Source organism: Lynx rufus, unplaced genomic scaffold (genome assembly GCF_022079265.1).
Source record: "Lynx rufus isolate CCGP_SWC_20201006 ecotype Redwood Valley unplaced genomic scaffold, mLynRuf1.p SCAF_35, whole genome shotgun sequence".
Taxonomy (NCBI): Eukaryota; Metazoa; Chordata; class Mammalia; order Carnivora; family Felidae; genus Lynx; species Lynx rufus.
Window position 1 is genome coordinate 1,559,221 of NW_025814851.1, and position 24,026 is coordinate 1,583,246.

Here is a 24,026-nt window from a genome sequence, read left to right on the forward strand (position 1 = left end):
GCCAGCAGCACAGAGCCCGATGTGCGGCTGGATCCCACTAACTGTAGATCATTATCTCAGCTGAAATCAGGAGTTGGACACTTAACCAACTGAGCCACCCAGGTGCCCCATTGAGATCTTTTTTTAAAGTTTACTTATTAATTTTGAGAGAGAGAGAGAGAGAGAGAGAGAGAGAGAAAGTGAGCCCAGGGGAGGGGGAGAGAGAGGGAGGGAGAGAGAGAATCCCAAGCAGTCTCCATGCTTTCAGTGCAGAGCCTGATGTGGGGCTCTTGAACTCATGAACCATGAGATCATGACCTGAATCAAAATCAAGAGCTGCTTGCTTAACTGACTGAGTCACCCAGGCCTCTAGATCCTTCTTTTATAATATTGGTGTCTATAGCTATAAAATTCCCCTTAAGCATTGCTTTAGCTGCATTTAATAAATTTTGGTGTGCTGTGTTCTTGTTTTCATTCATTTCAAGATGTTTTCTAATTTCCCTCATAATTTTTTTCTTTGACCCATTTGTTATTTAGAAGTGTGTTAATCTCCACCTATTTGTGAATTTCACAAATTTCTTCGTTACTTATTTCTAATTTCACTCCATTGTGGTGGGAGGACAAACTTTGCATGATTTCAATCCTTTTAAGTCTATTGAGGCCTGCTTTATGACTTAGCATATGGTGTGTCCTCGAGAATGTTCCATGTGCACTTCTGAAAAATGCATATTCTGCTGTTGTTGAGTGTTTTTTTGTTTTGTTTTGTTTTACACAGATTTCAAGGCTATGCTCTCTGAGGTTGATTCCTCTGTACCAAGGCCTGTAATCCGTATCTTTAAAAAGTTCCCCACGTCTTTCAAGAACCCATGGCCCTTCTCGTCCTCCATTCCTGGCTTCCTATGATTTATTACATATGAGTAACTGCAGTGGTGTCATCCATTGTTCTGAAAGCCTTTTCTATTGCTCTGGTCTTGCTGCCAAGTCAGCGAAAGGCAAATCTGCGTTCTCCGACTCGGCTTTCAGCTCCTTCGGCCTGGGCCCTACTGCGCAGCGATTGGGCCTTCTGGGTATCACGTGGTCTGAAGCCTGATGATGGCCGCAGCGGGGGAAGATTCTCGAGCACTTTTTGGGGCTGGCGTCCGCGCGGCGCTGGAGGCCTGGCCGGCTTTGCAGGTGAGTGGGGCCGTGGCTGGGATAAAGTTTAGGGTCTGGGGCAGAACAAGAGTTGGCTGGACAGTGCGCCTGAGGCTCCACTGGGCCGCATAAGCGGCCAGCCCTACGCCACCCAGGCCGGCTTCCAGTTTGACATAGTGGGCTTGGGCCTGTGTTCGCAGATCGCCGTGGAGAATGGCTTCGGGGGCGTGCACAGCCAGGAGAAGGCCGAGTGGCTGGGGGGTGCAGTGGAGGAGTACTTCTTCCGCAACGGTGAGTGAATGTGAGCAGCTGCGACCTGTTTGTGGGGGGCGTGGGGAGGAGGAGGCGGGTCCTGGAGAGGCCGCATCACTTCCTCTTGAACAGTTGTGGGATGGTACCAAAGGTCGAGGTGGATTGAATACAGGCTTTGGAGACAGAATCTTGAGTTGAGATGCCTTACGGGCTGTGCCGTTGACCCGTGGTATCACTCTGGACAAGTTGTTTTACTTGAGACTCAGTTTCCTAATTCCTAAAATGGGTATAAAAGTATCCACCCCAGCGGTATCCAATAAAAATACAGTGTGAATCACATGTCATTTAAGATTTTCCGGCAGCCACTGTAACAAAGGGAAAAGAAGCAGATGAAGTTAATGTTACTGAATTCTATGTATCCGAAATATTTCAACGTGTCATCAGTATAAAACATTATTAATGAGGTATTTTACATCCCCTTTTAGTATTAAGTTTTCAAAATCTGGTAGGTATTTTACACTTTTAGCACATCTCAACTTGGCCTACCCACATTTTAAGTGCTCAGTAGGTATATTTGGTTATTTGGACAGCAAAGATCTACCTTTGATGGGTCTTGAATTGAAGGTCATGTAAAAATAAGGGACTCTGTAGAGGGCCTTTTGCACATTAGGATTTTTTTTTTTTTTTTTTATGAAGTTTATTGACAAATTGGTTTCCATACAACACCCAGTGCTCATCCCAAAAGGTGCCCTCCTCAATACCCATCACCCACCCGCCCCTCCCTCCCACCCCCCATCAACCCTCAGTTTGTTCTCAGTTTTTAACAGTCTCTTATGCTTTGGCTCTCTCCCACTCTAACCTCCTTTTTTTTTTTCTCCCTTCCCCTCCCCCATGGGTTCCTGTTGAGTTTCTCAGGATCCACATAAGAGTGAAACCATATGGTATCTGTCTTTCTCTGTATGGCTTATTTCACTTAGCATCACACTCTCCAGTTCCATCCACGTTGCTACAAAAGGCCATATTTCATTTTTTCTCATTGCCACGTAGTATTCCATTGTGTATATAAACCACAATTTCTTTATCCATTCATCAGTTGATGGACATTTAGGCTCTTTCCATAATTTGGCTATTGTTGAGAGTGCTGCTATGAACATTGGGGTACAAGTGCCCCTATGCATCAGTACTCCTGTATCCCTTGGGTAGATTCCTAGCAGTGCTATTGCTGGGTCATAGGGTAGGTCTATTTTTAATTTTCTGAGGAACCTCCACACTGTTTTCCAGAGCGGCTGCACCAATTTGCATTCCCACCAACAGTGCAAGAGGGTTCCCGTTTCTCCACATCCTCTCCAGCATCTATAGTCTCCTGATTTGTTCATTTTGGCCACTCTGACTGGCGTGAGGTGATACCTGAGTGTGGTTTTGATTTGTATTTCCCTGATAAGGAGCGACGCTGAACATCTTTTCATGTGCCTGTTGGCCATCTGGATGTCTTCTTTAGAGAAGTGTCTATTCATGTTTTCTGCCCATTTCTTCACTGGGTTATTTGTTTTTCGGGTGTGGAGTTTGGTGAGCTCTTTATAGATTTTAGATACTAGCCCTTTGTCCGATATGTCATTTGCAAATATCTTTTCCCATTCCGTTGGTTGTCTTTTAGTTTTGTTGGTTGCACATTAGGATTTTTACAAAATTCTTTATTCAGGTTTTTCATCTTGGAGATGACATCAGACAGAGTACTCTCAAGAAAGTTTACCATCTAGTAATGGATCCATTTAAGTAAACAGGCATTTATACACAGGGTGATGTTCTAATAAAGAGGAGCTCAGGGTGCTTGGGTAGCATGAGACTGAGGAGGAGGCTTTTTTTGGAGATTGTTAGGGGAGGTAGTGATTGGGCTGAGTCTTAAAGGGATGAACCGGAGTTAACTAGGTGGGGGAGGCAAAGAGAGCAACACACAAATAAGTCTGTGGTATGAGAAGATTATATATTTGGGAAGTGGCAGGGACCTCAGTATTAGAGTAAGAGTGTGTGTGCACTTGTGGGTATAAGAAGGGGAGGAGTGGTAGAGAATGAAGCAAGGGGGTTGGGAGGCCCCAGGGAAAGGATAAGACGTGGAAGACCCTACATTCCTTTGGTTTTGTGTGTTAGGCCAGTGTTTGCCAGAATGCATGCTATGGAAGAATAGTTCCATTACATGTTCAGTGAAGAAAAAGCTTTTCCAGTCAAATTATGTGAGAAAAGCTCTTTTCTTCAGCTCCTCTTTAGGAGTTACAATAATCATTAATGTAATAAAGGCTTGGATAAAGATAAGAACCACAAAAAAAAGCTTGTTTACCTTATTTCCCCATTAGCTTTCTATGGGTAGCTTTCTTTAAAAACCAGCAGGACAGTCACTTCTCAGAAGCAAGATATGAAACACTGAAGTAGGTGATAAAAATTCATGGGAAGTTTCTAAGGTGAGTAATAGGATTTGTTGGCTGGAAAGTTCAGAAAATAATCAGTGTGGAGCATGGACTAGAGAGGGAAAGACTGATGAGAAGGTTATTTCTGTCTAGAAAATGATGAGGTCTGAGCCAGGGCAGGGGCAATAGTAATGGAAAAGAAAGGGTGGATTAGGGCCTTGGAGATTGTTTGAGTGTGGAGAGGGAGAGAAAAGGAGGCAGATTTCTGGTTTGAGTCGCTGGGTGGATTAGGTGCCTTTCATGGAATAGAGGAACCCTGGAGGATGAGAAGTAGGTTTGGAGGGTAAGGTGATGAGTCTGGCTTTGGATATGGAGGGCCTGAGGCATCTGTAAAACAAGTAGAGAGAAAGCTTTGGGGGATATTAGATTAGAGTGGTAGGAAAAGTCAAGGGAGTGAATGAACTCTGCCAGAGGAAAGAGAGAGTGAGGAGCTTTGTGGAAGACTCTTGAATAGTTCTCTAATTCCGAAAAAGAAGAGCATGGGCTCCAAAGGTAACTGAAGCCTAGAGGGGAGGGATTAGCCAAAATCACACAGTAGGATGTTGATGTGAAGGCTGTGATGATTTCATCATTGGAAGTACTTAACATCCATTTCCTCTTACTATCCCCTTGGTCTGTGGCCCTCACTGTCAGTGGAACCACAGTTGTGAAGGCTCTCTATATTTTGAAAACTTCAGCCCTTGAGTGATGGAAATTAACATGTATTATTGGTCTCCCATACGCTAGGCATTATTTAGGTGACTCCTCATAACACACCTCTAAGGCCACTATTTGCCCCACTTTGTAGATGAGAAGACAGAGGTACGGAGACAAGTAACTTGCTTAAGATCACAGAGAGGAGGCCTGTTAAAATAGGTCAGATGAAAGAGGGTCAGTGTGGTTGGGATGCTGTTTGGTAGGACGCAGGAGTTTGGAAATTAGGTATTTATATTTAGTGTTTGTTTTTAAATTTTTTTTAGCGTTTATTTTTAAGAGACAGAGAGAGATAGAACATGAGCAGGGGAGGAGCAGAGGGAGAGGGAGACACAGAATCCGAAGCAGGCTCTAGGCTCTGAGCTGTCAGCACAGAGCCCAACGAGGGGCTCAAACTCACAGACCGTGATATCATGACCTGAGCCGAAGTTGGACCAACTGAGCCACCCAGGTGCCCCTGGTGGTTGTTTTAAATCATGTTAAAACTTGGAGTACAGAGCACTTCAGTGAATAAAAGTCTCACTGTTTGGACCTTTACCCACCAATTAGATATGGACCTAAGAAGTAGGTATTGAATAGTAATGGGCAGGAGTGATTGATTCAGTTGGCTGGTCTTTCCTTTCCTACTCAGCTGACTTGGAGCTAGATGAGGTGGAAGACTTCCTCGGGGAGCTCATGACGAACGAATTTGATACCGTTGTGGAGGATGGGAGTCTGCCCCAGGTGAGCATATCATGGACACAACTGCCATTTCCCTGCCTGGTCTTTCTTCTCCCTGTTTTTAGGCCAAGACTCTTGGCTCTAACCAATACTTTCTGGAGTCCTGAAGAAGAACCTTCTGTGACTCCCTTTTGCCTAAAGGAAAAAGTCTAGTCTTTCAGGTCTTTCCAAACACTGCCCCTTCTCTTTTATTTCTCTCCATACATCATTCTCATCCAGGTCTGTTCTTCACCCCCATCCCAAGGGCAAGTCAGGCCAGGTATATTTCCACCCCTGCATTACTGCCCATCAATTCCTGCTGGGATGGACTTCCCTTTTACCTCTCCCATCTTTCAAACCCAGTTCTAGTATCTTCCTTGCTAGAAAGCCTTCCTTCCATTATTCAGGCCCTTACCTGAGCCCTTCATATATGGTTCCTTCATTAGTGAACTCCTGGGGGAAGAATGCCCTGTTCTTTTCTGGAAAATTCCAAACCCCTCCCTACTCTTGTTGCAAACACGGGATGGTTGTATTGTAGGTTCTTTAAAAATCCAAGCTGATTGAATGTTTTCTTGGTAGGTGAGCCAGCAGCTACAGACCATGTTCCACCACTTCCAGAGGGGTGATGGGGCTGCTCTGAAGGAGATGGCCTCCCACATCACCCAAAGAAAGTGCAAGGTCAGAGCCACTGCAGTTACAACAGCCAGAGAGACGGATGAGGATGACGCGGACAGCGTGGAGGAGATGGAGGTGAAGGGGTGCCCTTTGGGTTGGGAGATGTGATGTCTTTAGTTTTCTGGGAAATCAGTTAGTTTCACAGGAAAATGATGGGGGTGGGGTTGTATTATCCAGAGAGGCCAGGGAACTTTCCTAATGTCACACAGCCAATCCTGGCAAAGCTGGGAGAGCCTGGGTCTCCAGTGGCCACAGCCAGGAGGTGTATTTAGCTCTCTCCTATATTTCTCCTCCAGGTCACAGCTATGAATGATGGGGCAACTACAGATGGGGTTTGCCTCCAGCCTGAATCCTCTGGTCCAGACTCCCAGACTATTAAAGAAGAGGATATAGTGGAGGATGGCTGGACCATTGTCCGGAGAAAGAAATGAGTAGGGCTGGAAATGGTTTGGGCCCTTGCTTGCTAGTTGTTTTGACACTTGTTTGTAGGGGTTTGGGGGAGGGTTGTGGACTTCTGGACTGGTTGCCCCATCTCCACCCTCTCCCAGTTCCCCTGTCCAGTTTCCTCTAGTGGAAGAAGAGCTTTAGGGTCCTTGTTCTTGAGGTAGTGGGACCTGGTTCATCACACTCCCTTGGGCCTTAAGTTACTGGCTGCATGATGAGGCCTGGTTTGCTAGCACATTCTTGGGTACAGTCAGTATGAGGAGGGAGGGATGAGTGGGTGTGGGTGTTACTGGAGGAGAAACTAAATACTGGTTGACAATAGCCAGGTGGATTTGTGAAGGAGAGGACCAGTACTCCTGCTGGGTCAGGAGTGGTGAGATAAATGTGCAGACCAGAAGCGAGATGAGGTGAAGACGTGAACGAAAATAGCTATGGTACTTCTCCCTCTTTTCCCCACCCCCATAACACAGAACAATTCTGTACCCCTGCCCAGAAATTGGAACCTCCCAGGAACACTCCCTTCCTGCAGCCCAGCCTCTAGCCCTGGGTTCCTTCAGGAAGTCTAAGATTTGGGGTAGGTGGTGAGTTTGGGGGACCTGGGCTTTGTTTTCTGTCTCCCCCAGCCTCTTTCCATACTCTTATCCAAGTCCAGAGATGAGGCTTAAAACCTCAATAAATAGTACCTTGTTGTTTAATCTGTGGCTTGACCAGTGAATAGCCTTGGAATCAGCCTTGTAGGAGCTGGGCCTCAAAGCTCAGCAAGGGAGAGGTTTCTGGGCCCACCCTAGCAGCCTGTTACTTTGAACAAACAGTTGGACAAATGGAGCACAGCAGCACTCTGAAAGTTTCCGTAAGCCCGAAATAAACTGTATTTTTTTAAAAAAACAAAGAGTATCCATTGTTCTCCCCCCATTCCCGTCCTGCCCTGTGGCCCTGCCATGGGTCTGGACAATAAAATACTGGGTAGCCTTGGGGCCGGGTAGAAGCTGTAAGCCATGGGAAAGGCAGGAGGGGTCTTGTCACCACCCCATGTAACATATGTGTGAAGATACTAGCTGAGGGGGCACGGGTGGGCCAGGGCCGTGGGGTCAGTGGCAGAGCTGGCACTTGAATCCAGATCTCCTGCCTCCAGTGCTTTGGGGGGAATTGGGTGGAGGCAGGATCTGTAGGGTGTTGAGGGGATGAGGGAAAAACGGCCTAATTCAAGGGGGTCTAGCAACAGCTCCCACCCTCCCTGGAGACAGGGATTTAAAAAAAATTAACATCACTGTAGGAATTATTTTTTAAAAGCCCATGTTTTGTGAAAAGAATTAAAAAACCCAAGACCCAGCACTGGGGATTGAAAGTGCCCATGATGGGAGTTCAAGTATTGACTGAGCTGGGAGGGAGGGGCCTGGGGCCCCCAACTGGACATGGGCAGTTAGAGTGTGGGGGAGGGGGCCCCAGTTCCCCCCAAACCCTCTAGGTCTTGTCTCGGGTCTGGGGAGCTTCAGAGGGTTCAGCAGTGGCTCCTGAAGCTGCCACCGGTGCCTCCTCCATCTCCTTGTCCTCAGACAGTGTGGGCCCTGGGCAGAACGTGTCCCCACGCCCTGCCCGACCAAGCACTGCCATCCAGCGCCGCTGCAGCTCCTCTGTCTCAGGGCTGAAGTACCAGCTCAGGTGGCTCTGGGTGATCTTGAAGACGTGCCTTCGGTCAGGCCGCTCCCCTGCCTCCGGAGGCCCCACCTCAAAGCCAATGAGGGGCAAGCTGCGCTGGGCTTTCACATCCTAAGGAACAGGACAGAGCTGAGATCACCTTGGGGCTGGGCTTCTCACTAGTTTTGTATCTGCTGAACCCCTCTTTTCCTTCCCCTGCTCAGGAACCTTCCATGGCTCCAATGACAGCAACAGAAAAATGTCAACTGAGGCTAGCATGCAGGCTGGATCAAATACCTGTTTCCTCCCACAACCAAAACCAGTTGGGCTAGTCTCTTTAGCATATACCAGATAATGTTTGCAGGCCTTCATCTAGACTATTGCCTCCATCTGCATGTTCTTCCCCATTCCAAACTGGACCTAGAAGTGCCTAGCCTCCACTCTGACTTCCTCCAGGAAGCTAGCCTCGCCACTCACCCCACTTTTCCCTACACATGTTGGCCCACAATTGCTCCTTGTCTCTAGTTGGTCTTTTTCTCACAAGGGTAGGGGTTCTGATTTTCCCTTAGGCTCACCCAATCCCCCAAGGCCAAGGAGAGGTCAAGGACTGAAGGGGAAGAGAAGCATCCTGGTTTTGCCAGGTGGCTGAAAGGACCTGAAGGAATAGGATGCACACCTGAGGGGCTCCATAGATGTACAGCACCAAGGGTTCGTTCTCAGGGACCACGAACCATGCCTTGTGCCAGCCTTTCCCACCTTTCTCCATGTAGTGTAGGAAGCTGCAGATGACGCTGTTCTCCGCAGCCACTGAGGCCTGTTTCTGTGGCCAGAGACATGGGGGACATCAGTGTTGATAGAAGGCCTGGACTGGCTCCTCATGGCTTTGACACCCCCTCAGCATAGGGACTGATAAAGCTGAAGCTCAGATGGCAGGAGTGTTTTGCCCAGTGCCCCCCACCCCCAGTGAGTTAGAATCGAGATGGAAAGCCAGGCCTTGTCTGCTGAACTCCCACCATGGCTGCTGCCTTTTAACAGTTGGTGGGAGGGAGGGAGGGAGGGGTGTACAACTCTCAGCAGGGGCACTAAATGCCAGTCAGGCATTCCTTCTTCCATTGGTTCATTTATTTCTCAAGTCATTTACGCATTTTCACCTCACCTTTTTTTTTCGTCTTTCATCATACATTCATTCCTCACATTTAACAAGAAGCAACTTAGCATTGTGGTGAAGGCGACTGGGGAGCTGGGTAAGGCAGTCTGGCTCAGGATCCCAGCTCTAGATGAAAATGTATCGACTTGGAAGGAGAGCATATAGGCATGTTGTAAGGATTGAGTTAATGCAAAGTGCTTGGAATAGTGCCTAGCATAGAGTAAGCATTCTTTAAGTGTTAAATACCTCAATTTGGTTAAAAAACAAAACCAAAAATGTGTGTATGTTACAGCATAACTATTAACAATGGTAATCCAGTGGGTAGAAGGAATATGGTGTTTTTATTATTTTGTTTATATTGTCTAATTGTCTTCAGTGCACATATTCTACTTTATAATAAGAAAAGGTAATTTGTTCATTGAAAAACCATCCTAGCTCTGCCACTCACTGGCTGTGTAACTTGGGCAAATAACTCCCTGGGCCTCAGTTTCCTCATTTGCAACACATGGACAGTAATAGCATGGATAGATTGGTTGCTGTGAGGATTAAATATTTAAAGCACTTAAATAAAAGTTTTTCATTCATTCTTGCACTCATTTTACTCACTCCAAGTCTGTGTCACTTGCTTAGTGGATGCACAAGGCACCCTGGCATTTCAGAGATGCCTGGGCATCAGTCACACTGGGTGGGTGACTGGAGCCCATGTGGTCCAGTGTGGGGGTGTTAGTCAGGGACCTGGCTCTTACCTCCAGGATGGACCTCCGGCGCTGGGGTGTATGCTGGCTGCAGGCTGGGCTGCTCCCAGGAACCCCATGCAAGGCCACGTAGCAGTCAGTGCACACACGGTTGGAGCGGTTGTTGTCATAGATGAGACGGGCCCGGAACTCGGAGCACTTCCCACAAACCACCTGGGGTGGCAAGTGGGCAAAAACAGCCTGGTTCCCGCAGGTCTTTCCCTTCAGTGTACCAACTCCCACAGTGGACTCATAGCCTCCCCTAACTTGGAAGGTAACCCACTCAGAAGTGGGCCTTTGGACTGTCAGCCTGTCCCCTCCCTAGCTCTGCCCCTGTCTGCCAAAACTCACATGTCCGCAGGCCTTGCAGTGGTGCCTGCGTTTGGTGATGGAATTGAAGGGCTCCTGGCAGCGCATGCACATGGTGACTTCCTTTTCCCGGATGGGTGTAGGTGCCCGCTTCCCAAGATCCACGTTCTGGAGAGAGGGCCAGGTCCCAGGTCAGACACGACTACTCCCCAGCCCAGTCCAGCCAGCCCCTGCCCACTGCCCCAAGGCTTGGATCATCATTGGAGGCAGCAGATACATTCAGAAGACCTGCCTATGAATCCTTGCTTTGCCCCTACCTTACTGTGCTACTGAAGACAAGTCATTTTTACTTTCTGGGCCTAGGTTTTCCCAACGATTTCTCTGTGGCCATACCAACAGAAGATTGTACTTCCGAGGTCATGTATTGCCTCTCTGGTCTTTACTCTCTGGGAAGGGGCAAGGATCATTTCAAGATAAAGTGGGAGCTTGGAGGCCTGGAAGGGGTCCCAGTGCAGGGGAAGGGGTGGGGACTCTTACTGGAGAGTTAGGGGGTGTGTCTTCATCTTCCCTGTTTGTTGAGTTCAACAGTTTGAAGGTCTCCAGCGTCTGTTCATGCTTCAAAAGAGTGGAGTTGATGGCCTGTGAAGGAGGTTGTAAAAAATAAGAGGTCAGGTCACCTCACAACCCACGCATTTCCACCCTCACCTTCCTATGACAGCCTGGAATCAGAAAAGTTGGCTTCTAGGTCTACCTCTACTCCTTGCTAGGCACATGACCTTGAGCAAGCCTCAACCCAAATCCAAGTCTCTGTTCTTATATTTATGAAATGGGGGAGGCGATCAGTGGTTGAAAAACCTCAGAAGGTCTTCCCGGCCACTGTCTTGGCTTAAGATTTTACAGGGCTTAACTCCTTGGGGTTATACCCTCAGCGGAGCCAGCTTTCTAAAGGAAGAATTTGTGAGTTTACATTTAACCTTTGGACCTCGGTTTGCCTATCGGTAAAACTGGGATGGTAAAATTTGTTGGAAAGCAGGTGTCTAGGCCCATTCTGGTCTGACATGAGTTTTAGGGGAGAATCCTCCAACCCCAAAGAGACCTATTAATATTCCTCCAGCCCCCTACCACAAAGCTTTCTTGGATGTTACCTGGACCCAGTCTTTCTTCTCCTCCTCAGTCCTTGGGGGGAGAAAAGAAAAATGCTGGGTTAGGCAGGCCAACCAAAACCAACTGGAGTAGTAACAAGCAAGTTATTTTGGCGTCAGGCAGACTTGGGTTTGAACCTCTGGTCCTTAACTTTTTGTGTGACCTTAGGCGAGTCATATAGCCTGAGTTTATTTGTTCAGCAGTTACTAATACTTTCCAGACTCTGTGCTAGGAACCTGGGGCTTAGAGAGGACCATACCCTCAAGGAGCTCATGGTCTAGGAGGGGAGATAGGGACGGTACAGGGGGATCAGTACTGTGACAGAGTGAAAATAGGGCTGAGAAGCCCAGAAGAAGAGACCTGTCCCAGCCTGCAATTTGGGTGGGGGCTGTTAAGGAAGGTTTCTTCAAGGAGGTGCTGGGCCTCAGAGGATTAAGGGTGAGGTGTGTGTAACAGTATGGAACATATAAGAAAGCATAAATAGCTCCCTGTTGCTGGAATGACAAGTGTGAGAAAGGAAGGCAATTTGTTTTTCTTTAATCCATTTTCTTTTCCATTTTATGTGGAGATAATTATCAGTCTGGGTTCTCAGCAGTAACTGAGGTGACATGTAAAGTGCCCAGCACAATCCTTGGTCCACTAGCTGCTCAATCAGTGTGAGTTACCCCTTTCTTTCACCTTCCATTCCCACTTTTCCTGTCTGTCCTATAGACTCCAAGGCTGCTGCTGTGGTGCAGTCCCATAAACTGCTCACTAGGCATAGGACCTGGTTTCTTGGCTGTGTCCTGCCTGGCGTCTTCTAATCCCCTTCCACATGTACACTCCAGACATCAAAAGTACTTTTCTAATATGAAAGTCTGGCTACATCTTTAAAACCACTTCATGAAAAATTAAGGATATGAGTTAATATTTAGCTACAAGAATGTCTATTGCAATGCTATTTATTGTGAAAAATTGGAAGCAGCCTAAGTGTCCAACAACAGGGGATCAGATAAAATAAATGATGGTACATCATTACTGTCAGACAACATAAGTGGTGTAGAAAGCTGTTTATAATATGTTAAGTGAAAACAACATATGTAAAATACACATAGCATTCCATGTTTATTTAAAAACATGACATGAGTGTTTACATTTGTCACAACACACTGATGGCATGCACTTAAGACCTGTGCAATTCACTGTATGAAAATCTGTCCTCAAGAGAAGGAAAGGACATTAAACAAATATTGGACTCTAGTTAATAATATGCATGCCAGGCGGGCCTGGGTGGCTCAGTCGGTTAAGTGTCTGACTTCAGCTCAGGTCATGATCTCACAGTTCGTGAGTTCGAGCCCCATGTCAGGCTCTGTGCTGATAGCTCAGAGCCTGGACCCTGCTTCGGATTCTGTCTCTCCCTCTCTCTGCAACCCTCCCCCCCCCACCCGCTCATGCTCTGTCTCTCTCTCAAAAATGAACATAAAAAAAATAATATGCACACCAAAGTCTTCAGGGGTGAGGTGTAGTGATGTCTGTAACTTCATTTGAAATGCATGTAAAAAAAATCAGATGGATTGGTGGATGGATAAGAGGATAGATTAGTGGGGGACCTGGGTGGCTCAGTGGGTTAAGCATCTGACTTTGGCTCAGGTCATGATCTCGCAGTTCATGGGTTCGAGCCCCATGTCGGGCTCTGTGCTGACAGCTCAGAGCCTGGAGCCTGCTTTGGATTCTGTGTGTGTGTGTCTCTCTCTCTGTTCCTCCCCCGTTCATACTCTGTCTGTCTGTCTCTCTCTCAAAAATAAATAAAGCTTAAAAAAATTAAAAATAGGGGCGCCTGGGTGGCGCAGTCGGTTAAGCGTCCGACTTCAGCCAGGTCACGATCTCGCGGTCCGGGAGTTCGAGCCCCGCGTCAGGCTCTGGGCTGATGGCTCGGAGCCTGGAGCCTGTTTCCGATTCTGTGTCTGCCTCTCTCTCTGCCCCTCCCCCGTTCATGCTCTGTCTCTCTCTGTCCCAAAAATAAATAAACGTTGAAAAAAAAAATTAAAAAAAAAAATTAAAAATAAAGAGGATAGATTAGTGATAAAATATATGTAGCACAATGTTAACACTTGTAGAATCTATATGGTGGGTTTACAGTTGTTCACTGTATAATTCTTTAAACTTTTCTGTATTTTGGAATATTTTCATAATAAAATATAGAAAGAAAGCATTGTGTGTTTGTGTGTGTACACATACACATACACACATACATGCAAATAGAGGAAAGGCCTGTGGTGAAGTATATCATGTCTGTAATTTACTTTAAAATGGTTCAGCAAAGGATTTATATGGCAAAATGTCAATAGTTGTTGACTCTTAAGTCAGTGGTTCCAAACCCAGGTGCACTCATTAAACCACCAAGGGAGCTTTTAAAACTTCTCATGTTCAGGGGCTACCCCCAAATTAAATCAGACTTGAGGGTGGGTCTCAGACATCAGTATTTTTTTTAAGATGTTATTTTTAAGTAATCTCTACATCCAATGTGAGGGTCAAACCTATAACCCCAAGATCAAGAGTCACATGCTTTATTAAGTCAGCAAAGCACCCCTCAGGCATAAGTATTTTTTAAAAGCTCCCCATCTGATTCCTGTGTTTTCATGGTTGAGCGCCAGTTGTCTAAATGGTAGGCATATGGGTGTTTGTTGTATTTCTACTTTTCTGGATATTTGAAATTTTCATTAAAAATTTTTTTAAGTTCATTTTTATTTTGAGAGAGATAGAGAATGCAAGCTGGGGAGGGGCAGAGAGAGAATCCCAAGCAGGCTCCACACTGCCAGCACAGAGCCCAATGTGGGGATTGAACTCACGAAACTGAGTTCATGACCTCAGCTAAAACCAAGAGTCAGACGCTTAACTGACTGAGCCATCCAAGCGTCCCTCATTAAAAAAAAAAAATTCTTTAGGGGTAGTACAAGCAATTACAAAGCAAACCCTCCATGCCTGCCTTTTGCCACCTAGGAAACTCTACACTGCTTAGTGCTCTTTTCTGGCCCCAGCATCTCTGCAGCAACCTCCCTCCCAACCTCCCAGCAGAAGACATGTCTGAGTCATGTGGCTTGTCACTCAGGCTATGCTGAGCCCTCTGCTGGTTGTACCAATGATTGGCTTAGTTCCTACCAATGATTGGCCAGCTTCCTGGCCTCAGGCTTCTGGATGCTCTCTCAGTCTCCCAGAGCTTCAAAGCCAACACCCATGTCTCATCTTCCAGGAGGATGCCCTCTAGCCATACTCATCTCTCTTTCCTGACTCCATGCAGTCCCAGCAATAAGGGTTCTGACTCTCATTTCTCACTTCCTTGCAGCCTGTCAGAAACAGGTCTTCTATCCATATGCATCCATTCTCTGGCCCTGACCTTGACCTCGATAGTCTATCACTTGGGCCCTCAGAAGGCAGCATGAACTCTATTTCCAGCTCTGTTCCTTTGTAGCTATGAGATCTTGGGAAAGGTACATAACTCTTCTGTGCCTCGGTTTGCTCATCTGTGAAATGGGGTTGATGGCCACAGTAGCTACTTTAAGGTTGTTTTAAGGATTCAGCTAGTCAATTTAAACATAAATTGTCTAAGTTAAAATTAAAACACTGCATAGCATAAGAGCAAGTCTTCACTAAATGTGAGCTATTATTATAATCAAGTAGAGGACGGATATGAAATCCCCTTTGTTAAATGGCTGGGCATTATTTTTAAATGTTATTTTAAAAAGTTTTATTTTAGAAAATTTCAAGCATACAAAAAAGGATAGCACAAGTTCACTAAATGTATGCCTACTATATAAATGCAAATTTAGAAAATCTTTTGCTATATTTACTTCATATATATATTCACATATAGTTATATATGTATGTGTATATGTGTGTATATGCATATATGTATGTATTTGGGGTTGACAAATCATTTAAAAATAAATTATAGATATCATGATACTAAATCCTCAGCATGCATCACCAAAAATCAAGGCCATTCTCCTATATAACCACTATACCATTATCACACCTGAAAAAGTAATAATTACTCAACAGCTATTGTTCAGTTTACATTTAGATTTTCCCTATTGTCTTGCAAATGTCTTTTAGGGTTTTTCTCAAATTAGGCTCCTACCATGGACCAAGCATTGCATTTGGTTGTTATTTCTCTTAAATATCTGAATCTATAATAAACTGTGTTGTTATTATTCCTATTTGGATTAATATCTCATTGTTCCCTCTCCTCTAACAAAACCCACCAAAAAAGCAAGCCTGCATCTTGGGGGAAAGGTGCCCATCCTTCCTCTGAAACAGTCTCTTCCTTGGTTGGAGTTGGGAGGTGGGTACCCTGGCATTAGGGTACATTGCTTCATATCTGAAGGGAAAGAGGGGGCTGGAGGGAAGGTATAGGTAAGGGCAAGTACCTAGCCTGGAGCTCCAGGGAGCGCTGCTTTCCTGACACCAGGAAGGTCCGAGGCAGATTGAGGTTGGAGCTTTCCTTTAGCTGAATGGAGGGAGAAAGAGGCTTTGTGAGTACTAAGCTCCACAGGGCCCTTACCCTCTGCACACATGCACACAAAGACTCAGGGTCAAAGTCAGAATGACTTCATTCCTCCCAGCACCAAGGCCCCACTCCAGGTCACCATCTCCCACCTCCTGGTGCTCACCTCCATGCCATCTACATCAATGCGTGCCCGCACGCTAAACTTCTGGCCAAGGAGCCGCAGCCTGGGCACGCAGTAAAGGAGGCGGTCATTGAACTAGGAAGGAAAAGTTTTGGGATGTAAGTGTGGGGGACCCAGGAGAGGTGTGGCCCAGCTCCCTACCCTTATAGGACTCCTGAAGCTTTATTGCTGGGGACTCAAAGCAATAGATGGAGAAAGCACAGCCCAGATTGGGCACAAGGGTCACAAGGAAAGAGCCTAAGCATGGGAGTCACTTCCTAGTTGGGTGACCTTGGGCAAGTCACTTCTAAGTCTTAGTTACATCACCTGTAAAAAATTCCAAGGGTAGATAGTGAAGATACGATGAAAAATAGAGGACAGAATGGCTCCAGGAAGTACAGACTTGAGTGAGTACCAAGTCAATGTGTGCAAGCCCACACCTGGCACTTACTAGTATGAGGTATCGGTCTTGAGTGGTCCCGTTCTTTGCCGACAGCTTAAGGATATGGCCTTCTTTTATGAGCTCTTTGGTGGGGCTGACAATATCTTCCTCACCCCCTAGCAGCTCATATACCTTCAGCAGCTTGTGCATTCGCTCCTGGCAGGAGACAGTAAGCAAAAGGCAGGGTTGGAGTGCTGGCCTTCCCTTACATGTCCACAAGTCACAAGTCCTCCGGACAGAGACACCACAGGTGGGTGGCCAAGGAAGGACAGGGGCTAGAAGGGCCACTCACCATTTTGCGGATGGCAGCGTTAGAGTGCTCTGCTGCTGTGGCTATCAGCTCCAGAGATTCTGTGGGCAGAGTGGGAGGTCAAATGGGAGACTAGCAGAGAAGAGGCTCTTGGGGGTTTCTTTGCTCCCTGAATACCTCCTCCTGGCCTGACCACATCCTTCCCATCCCAGAAAGCACCAGCCTCAAAGAGGTCTATAGCAACATCACTTAAAATCAGAAAATGCCACAATAGCAGAATCACAGTGCATGGAATAACTGACAGTGAATAAAATGAAAGCTTAACAGGATTATTTTTGCCATTAAAAATAACAACAATAATAATTACATATGTAACTGGAAAGAAACATACCCATGTTTAAACAAATTGTCTCTGGATGGTGGGACTATGGGTGGTTTTATTGTGTTCTTTAGATTTTTCTGTTTTTCCATATTTTTGACAAAGAACATGTATTACTTTTATAACCAGGAAAAAGTCATATAAAGAAAGAAAGTGATGAGCCTACTCTTTGTCTCAACAATTCAGATTATAGGAATCTCTACCAAGAAAATACACATTCTAGTCAACAAAACTGATAACCCCCTAGCCAGACTCCTCAAAAAGAAGGGGGAAAGGACTCAAATAAACAAAATCACAAATGAGAGAGGAGAAATAACAACCAACACCACAGGAATACAAACAATTATAAGAGAATATAATGAAAAACTATATGTCAACAATTTGGACAACCTAGAAGAAATGAATAAATTCCCAGAAACATATAACTTACCAAAAATGAAGGAGGAAGATATAGAAGATATGAACAGACTGATTATTAGCAAGGAAATTGAATTGGTAATCAAAAAGCTCCCAACAAACAAAAGTGCAGGACCATAATGGCTTCATAGGCGAATTCTACCAAACATTTAAAGAAGAGCTAATATCTATTCTTAAACTATTCCAAAAAAATTGAAGAGGAAGGAAAACTTACAAATTCATTCTATGAGGCCAGCATTACCCTGGTACCAAAACCAGATAAAGACACCACAAAAAAAACAGAACTACAGGCCAATGTCTCTGTTGAACATAGATGCAAAACTCCTCAACAAAATACTAGCAAAATGAATACAAAAATACATTAAAAGAATCATTCACCACAGTCAAGTAGATTTATTTCCGGGATGCAAGGGTGGATCAATATTTGCAAATCAATCAACGTGGTACATTACAGTAACAGGAAACAGGATAAAAAACATCTGATCACTTCAATAGATGCAGAAGAAAAACATTTGACAAAGTACAACATCCATTCTTTTAAAAAAAATTTAATGTTTATTTTTGAGAGAGGGTGTGCACGCTCGAGTGGGGGAGGGGAAGAGAGAGGGAGGTACAGAATCTGAAGCAGGCACCAGGCTCTGGGCTGTCAGCACAGAGTCCAACGTGGGGCTCGAACTCACAAACCGTGAGATCATGACCTGAGCCGAGGTTAGACGTTTAATTGACTGAGCCACCCAGGTGCCCCCAATATTCATTCTTGATAAAAACCCTCAACAAAGTAGGTTTAGAGGGAACATTACTCAACATAATGAAGACCATCTATGAAAAACCCACAGCAAACATCATACTCCATAAGGAAAAACTGAGAGTGTTTCCCCTAAGGTCAGGAACAAGACAAGGATGCCCACTCTCTTCACTTCTCAACATAGTACTGAAGTCCTAGCCACACCAATCATACAACAGAAAGAAATAAAAGGCATTCAAATTGGTAAGGAAGCAATAAACTTTTCACCATTTGCAGATAACATGATACTACATCTAGAAAATGCTAAAGACTCCACCAAAAAAGTACTAGAACTGACAAATCAATAAAGCCACAGGATACAAAATCAATGTATAGAAATCTGTTGCATTTCTATATACTAATAATGAAGAAGCAGAAAGAGAAATTAAGAAAACAATTCCACTTGCAATTGCACCAAAAATAATAAAGTACTTAAGAATAAACAACCAAAGAAGTGAAAGACCTGTACTCTGAAAACTTTTATAGTATTTTATACACTGATGAAAGAAAGTGAACACAACACAAATAAATGGAAAGACATTCCATGCTCATGAATTGGAAGAACAAATATTGTTTAAATGGCTATACTACCCAAAGCAATCTGTACATTTAATGCAATCCCTATCAAAATACCACCAGCATTTCTCAGAGTTAGAACAATTCTAAATATGTATGGCACCACAAAAGACCCCAAATAGCTAAAGCAATCTTGAAAAAGAAAAACAAAATGGAGGTATCACAATTCCAGACTTCAAATTACATGACCAACCTGTAGTAATCAAAACAATATGGTACTGGCACAAAAATAGACACATAGATCAATGGAACAGAATAGAAAACCCAAAATAAATCCACAATTAAATGGTCAGTTAATCTTTGACCAAAGTAGGAAAGAATATGCAATCGGAAAAAGACAGTCTCTTCAACAAATGGTGTTGGGAAAACTGAACAGCCACATGCAAAAGAATGAAACTGGACAATTTTCTTACACCATACACAAGAATAAGTTCAAAATGGAGTAAAGACTTAATGGGAGACCTGAAACCGTAAAAATCCTGGAAGAGAGCATAGGAAGTAATTTCTCTGACATTGGCCATAGCAACTTCTTACTAGATATGTCTCCTGAGGTAAGGGAAACAAAAACAAAAATAAACTATTGGGACTACATCAAAACAAAAAGCTTCTACACAGCAAAGGAAACAATCAACAAAACTAAAATACAATTTACTGAATGAAAGAAGATATTTGCAAATTACATCTTTGTAAAAGGGTTAGTATCTAAAATATATAAAGAACTGATACAACTCAATACCTCAAAACCAAATGATCTAATTAAAAAATGGGCAGAAGACATGAACAGACATTTCTCCAAAGAAGACATAAAGATGGCCAATAAACATATGAAAAGATGCTCAAATCACTGATCATCAAAGAAATGCAAATTAAAACCACAATGAGATACCACCTCACACTTTTCCAGAATGACTAAAATCAAAACACAAGAAATTGGTGAGGAGGTAGGAAAAAATAACCCTTGTGCACTGTTGGTGGAAATGCAAACTGGTGCAGCTATTGTGGAAAACAATATGGAGGTTCCTCAAAAAGTTAAAAATAGAACTACCCTATGATCCAGTAAGTGCACTACTAGGTGCTTACCCAAAAAAATACAAAAACACCAATTCAAAAGGATACATGCATGCCAATGTTTATAGCAGCATTATTTACAATAGCCAAATTATGAAGGGGCCCAAGTGTCCATTAATAAATGAATGGATAAAGATGTGGTATTTATATATAATGGAATATATAATTCATCCATAAAAAAGAATGAAATCTTGCCATTTACAATGACATAGATGGAGGTAGAGGGTGTAATACTAAATGAAATAAGTGAATCAGAGAAAGACAAATATCTTATGATTTCACTCATATGTGGAATTTAAGTAACAAAACAAATAAGCAGAGGGAAAAAATAAGAGAGAGACAAATCAAGAAACAGACTTCCAATGATATAGAACAAACTGATGGTTACTTTAGGGTGAGGGATGGGTTATATAGGTAATCAGGATTAAGGAGTGCACTTGTTTTGATGAGTACTTGTTTTGAGTGATGTATAAAATTGCTGAATCACTATATTGTACACCTGAAATTAATATAACACTGTATGTTAACTATACTAGAATTAAAATAAAAATTCAATAAAAAATACATTTCTATGTACAAATACACTTTCATTGCAGTGATTTTTACAACAGTGTCAACCGGAAAGAAAAATGTCCAACTGTAGGGGTTCAGTTAAATAAATTAATGTGCATTCATATAGTGGAATACTAAACAACCTTTACAAATAATGCTTATAATTTGTCAAATGCTCAGGATATTTTAAGAAAAGGATAACAACTTGTACATACTGTGTGATCTTGATTTTGCAAAATATATGTGTATAAAAAACACCAGGAAGAATATATTTCAAAATGTTCATCATGCTTATTCCCTGGGGGCTTTTATCACAGGTGATCTTTTTCCCTACCTTTTTTGTCTTTCCTATAATTTCCATATTTCCTACAGTGACCAGGAATCATCAGGAAAAAAAAAACTTGGAATAAGTCCCTACACATCCCCATACAGTAACGAATCCTACTAGTGCTTGAGGGCCTGCTATAGCTGTATTGCACTCCACTCTTGTCTGTATGGTGCTGGATTTTCCCACTAAAATATACCTGTGATGGAGGAGTACACGTGCATCTGAAGAGGCAAACCAAGTCTTGGTTTTCTAGGAAGCTCTCCCTCCATGACCAAGTCTTGGTGCTCAAGATCCGTAGCCCTTGTTAGGCCTTTCAGGAGTCTCTCATCTCCAACCCCTCTTCCACCCTGGCTGCCAGAGGGTCTTTCTGACATACAGCTTGTTGTCACTCTTCTGCTTAAATCTGTCAATGGCTCCCCTATATTTGCAGGGTAAAGATCCAGCCATTTAGCCTGGCATTGAAAGCCCTGGAGATCTGACTTCTGCTGACCTCTCCAACTTTCTCCACTTGCACCTCCCTAAACATGTCCTGTCTTGCCACTCAGTCTTCTGGATTCAGCTTGCCTCCTCCAGTAAACCCGCTCTGAGTTCCCAGGCTGGGTTGGGACCCTGTCTGGCTTCCCACATTCCTCTTTGCTCCCCTCTGTCCTACTAGTCACACTGCATATTCATAATGCATTTACAAATCTTCATCCCTTAGTAGACTAGGAGCTTCCAAGGATGGGGCCAGAGTCCTTCCACTCTCTCCAGGCCTTCCCAACAGATGCTTTGCATAAATTAGCTCCTTTCAATCCCCACAACAACTCTGTAAGATAGGTGTGATTGTGCCCTGTTTGTCCAAAATGAGGAAACAGAGAGAAGAGGTGGTGGCCTTAGGTTGTCTACCTGGGAAGCAGCTGAGTTGACATCAGAGCTGGAGCTGCTCTGCCATCTGCCCTTTCTCCCACACATTCTGCATCTCCCCCACCCCAGGGCAGGGAGCATGTCGGGTGGAAGAAGTAGGAGGTACCCAGGGAAGGGAGAATAAGACTCTGGCAAGCTGTGGGCATACAAGCTTAGACCTGCGCAGGCCATTGGGCTAAGACTAGAGGCTTTGGTGTCAGGAACTCGGTCTGGAGATGTCTTATATGGAGTCCAAACTGACATTTCCAGGGGTCCAGTGTGTGTAGGCTCTGTCTGGGGGTTCAGTGTGGGGATGTCAGCCTAGGATTTCATTTGGGGGGTCCAAGTCTAGGGAGTGCAGTTTGGGGAGCTCAGTGTAGGGGCTTGGTCTGGAAGCTATGGTGGGGCTTTGGCAGTCTGGGTTTGGAGTTCAGTCTTGGGCTCAGGGTAGGCAGCCCAGGCCAGCAGTTTCAGTTGGCCTGGTTTGAGAAACCCAGTCTAGGGTCCAGATTCCAGAGTTCAGTCTGGGAAGCAGAAAGTGGGGGAGTCAGTCTAGGGAACCAGAGATACGATTCATTGGGGCTTAGACCTTGAGGCACTTTCTGGGGCTCTACCTGGGGATTTTAGTCTGAGGGGTAAAAAGTTAGGAGGTTAGCTTAAGATCTTGGCCCAGGTAGCTTAGTGAGCATATCTTAGACTGGCTTTCAGAGATTCTCATTTTGAGTGGCTCCAGAAAACTGGACTGGGAAGTTCTTTCAGTGTGTGTGGGTTCATCTTTGGGCTCAGTTTGGGGAGCTCTGTTGGGCTCAAGCTCTGAGGTTCATTCTGGGGGCTCATATAGGGTTGAAATTGGTACAAAACAGGAAACTAAGTTAGGTGAACTTGATCTGGGGCTAACTTTATGGGCATTCAGTACGGAAGGCATCAGTCAGGGCATTCAGTAATAAAAACTGCTAACATTTATTGAGACTTTGCCATGTGCTAGGCACTGTGCTAACAGCTTTACCTGGATTATCTCATTTATCCTCAAAACAACTCTATGAGGGAGGTATCATTATCATCCTCCTTCTACACATGAGAAAATTGAGACTGAGCAGCTTGCCCAGAGACACATAGTTGGTAAAAAGAGGTCTATCTGGTGCCCAGTTTAGGAAGATTACACTGGCAACTCATTTGGGGGTTCAGTCCAGGGAGCTCATTTGGGGAATTTCGGTTTGGAAATGTCATGCTAGGGATCCAGTGTGGAAATAAAGTCTCAGAACTCAGTCCTGGAAGCTCAATGTGGATATGTGATTCTGTAGAATTCATGGGCTCTGAGTGGAGAAATGAGACAGGAGGCTTCTTCTGGGGATCCCCCTGGAAGGTTATAAAGTGTGGAGACTCAGTGTGCCAGTGAGGTGTCCTTCTTGGGTCTCAGTAGGGGGCCAGTCTGGAGACTTCATTCTGAAGGACTCAGCCTGGGAATCTCAATCTGTGAATCCAAGGCTGGGATGTAGAAAATGGGGGGCTGTCTGGGAGGAGTCAGTCTGGGAATTGAGACTGGGGAAGATCAGACTTGGAGCATGGGTCACATAATTTGGGGGAAAATCTAGCATTAATCTAAGGGCTCAGTGAAGGGGATAGAAAATAGGGGTCTTCAGTCTGGGGGATTTGGGTTAGGGAGAACACAATCTGGAGTCTCTGTTTAGAGCTGAGACTGGGCAGCTATTAAGCTCGGGGTTCCCTCTGGAGTTCACACTGGGGAACTATAGAAATGCAGTCTGAGGGCTTGGTGGTCTTAGTCTGTGGCATGGATCGGTCTCTGACAAAAGAGTCTGTCTTTTGGGCTCAGGACAGAGGGACAGTAAATCGGGGATAAATATAGGGTGTCTCAGTCTGAGGGACAGTAAATAGGGGATTAATATAGGGTGCTAAGTTTGGCAATACCTGTTTATGGAATGGTGGCCCATGAAGATCAGACTGGGAAGTTCTTCCCACAGGGGGAATCTCCCTGTGGGATCTCAGGTTGAGAGCTCTGACTGGGAACTCGCTCTCAGAGCTCAAGGTGGGGAGAACATTCTGGAGGCCCAGAACTTAGTTTGGGGAAACCAGGGTGGGGTTATATAACTGGGACCTCATACTGGATGCAGCCTGAGAGCTCAGGTTAGAGATGTCAGTCCATGGAACTACTCCCAGGGAATCAGTCTAGAAGGCTTTTTCTAGAGGTTCAGGTTATGTATCCCATTCCTGGCACTTCAGGGGGGCTCTCATTTGGGGAGAGGATTAAGGCACTTAGTCTGCAGATGTTTGTAGCATTTGGCTGTCAAACTTCCTAGGGTTCTAGCTCTTTCTAGAGGTCCAGGCTTGGTAGCAAAGTGTCCTGTCTGGTGGGATGGAGGGGGCTCAGTTTGGGAAGCAGG

General features: G+C 44.7%; 2 protein-coding genes across 2 annotated transcripts in view; one reads left to right on the forward strand and one right to left on the reverse strand.

Moving 5' to 3' along the window:
- The first annotated feature begins 1,068 nt into the window (after nucleotides 1-1,068).
- On the forward strand, nucleotides 1,069-7,220 carry TSR2 (TSR2 ribosome maturation factor). Its single transcript, XM_047093654.1, has 5 exons — nucleotides 1,069-1,152; nucleotides 1,314-1,404; nucleotides 5,149-5,240; nucleotides 5,796-5,966; nucleotides 6,188-7,220. The coding sequence occupies exons 1-5, from the start codon at nucleotides 1,069-1,071 to the stop codon at nucleotides 6,320-6,322; spliced, it is 573 nt and encodes a 190-aa protein (XP_046949610.1). The 3' UTR covers nucleotides 6,323-7,220.
- A 397-nt stretch (nucleotides 7,221-7,617) lies between these two features.
- The window catches only part of FGD1 (FYVE, RhoGEF and PH domain containing 1), a 40,964-nt gene continuing 24,555 nt past the window's right edge, over nucleotides 7,618-24,026 (reverse strand). Inside the window, exons 9-18 of the mRNA XM_047093653.1 lie at nucleotides 16,684-16,742; nucleotides 16,401-16,547; nucleotides 15,953-16,045; nucleotides 15,710-15,789; nucleotides 11,306-11,336; nucleotides 10,698-10,799; nucleotides 10,203-10,328; nucleotides 9,864-10,025; nucleotides 8,647-8,790; nucleotides 7,618-8,102 (exon numbers count right to left, since the gene is read on the reverse strand). Coding sequence (XP_046949609.1) covers nucleotides 7,797-8,102; nucleotides 8,647-8,790; nucleotides 9,864-10,025; nucleotides 10,203-10,328; nucleotides 10,698-10,799; nucleotides 11,306-11,336; nucleotides 15,710-15,789; nucleotides 15,953-16,045; nucleotides 16,401-16,547; nucleotides 16,684-16,742 — 1,250 coding nt within the window. The 3' untranslated portion in view covers nucleotides 7,618-7,796. The remainder of the gene's footprint in view (nucleotides 8,103-8,646; nucleotides 8,791-9,863; nucleotides 10,026-10,202; nucleotides 10,329-10,697; nucleotides 10,800-11,305; nucleotides 11,337-15,709; nucleotides 15,790-15,952; nucleotides 16,046-16,400; nucleotides 16,548-16,683; nucleotides 16,743-24,026) is intronic.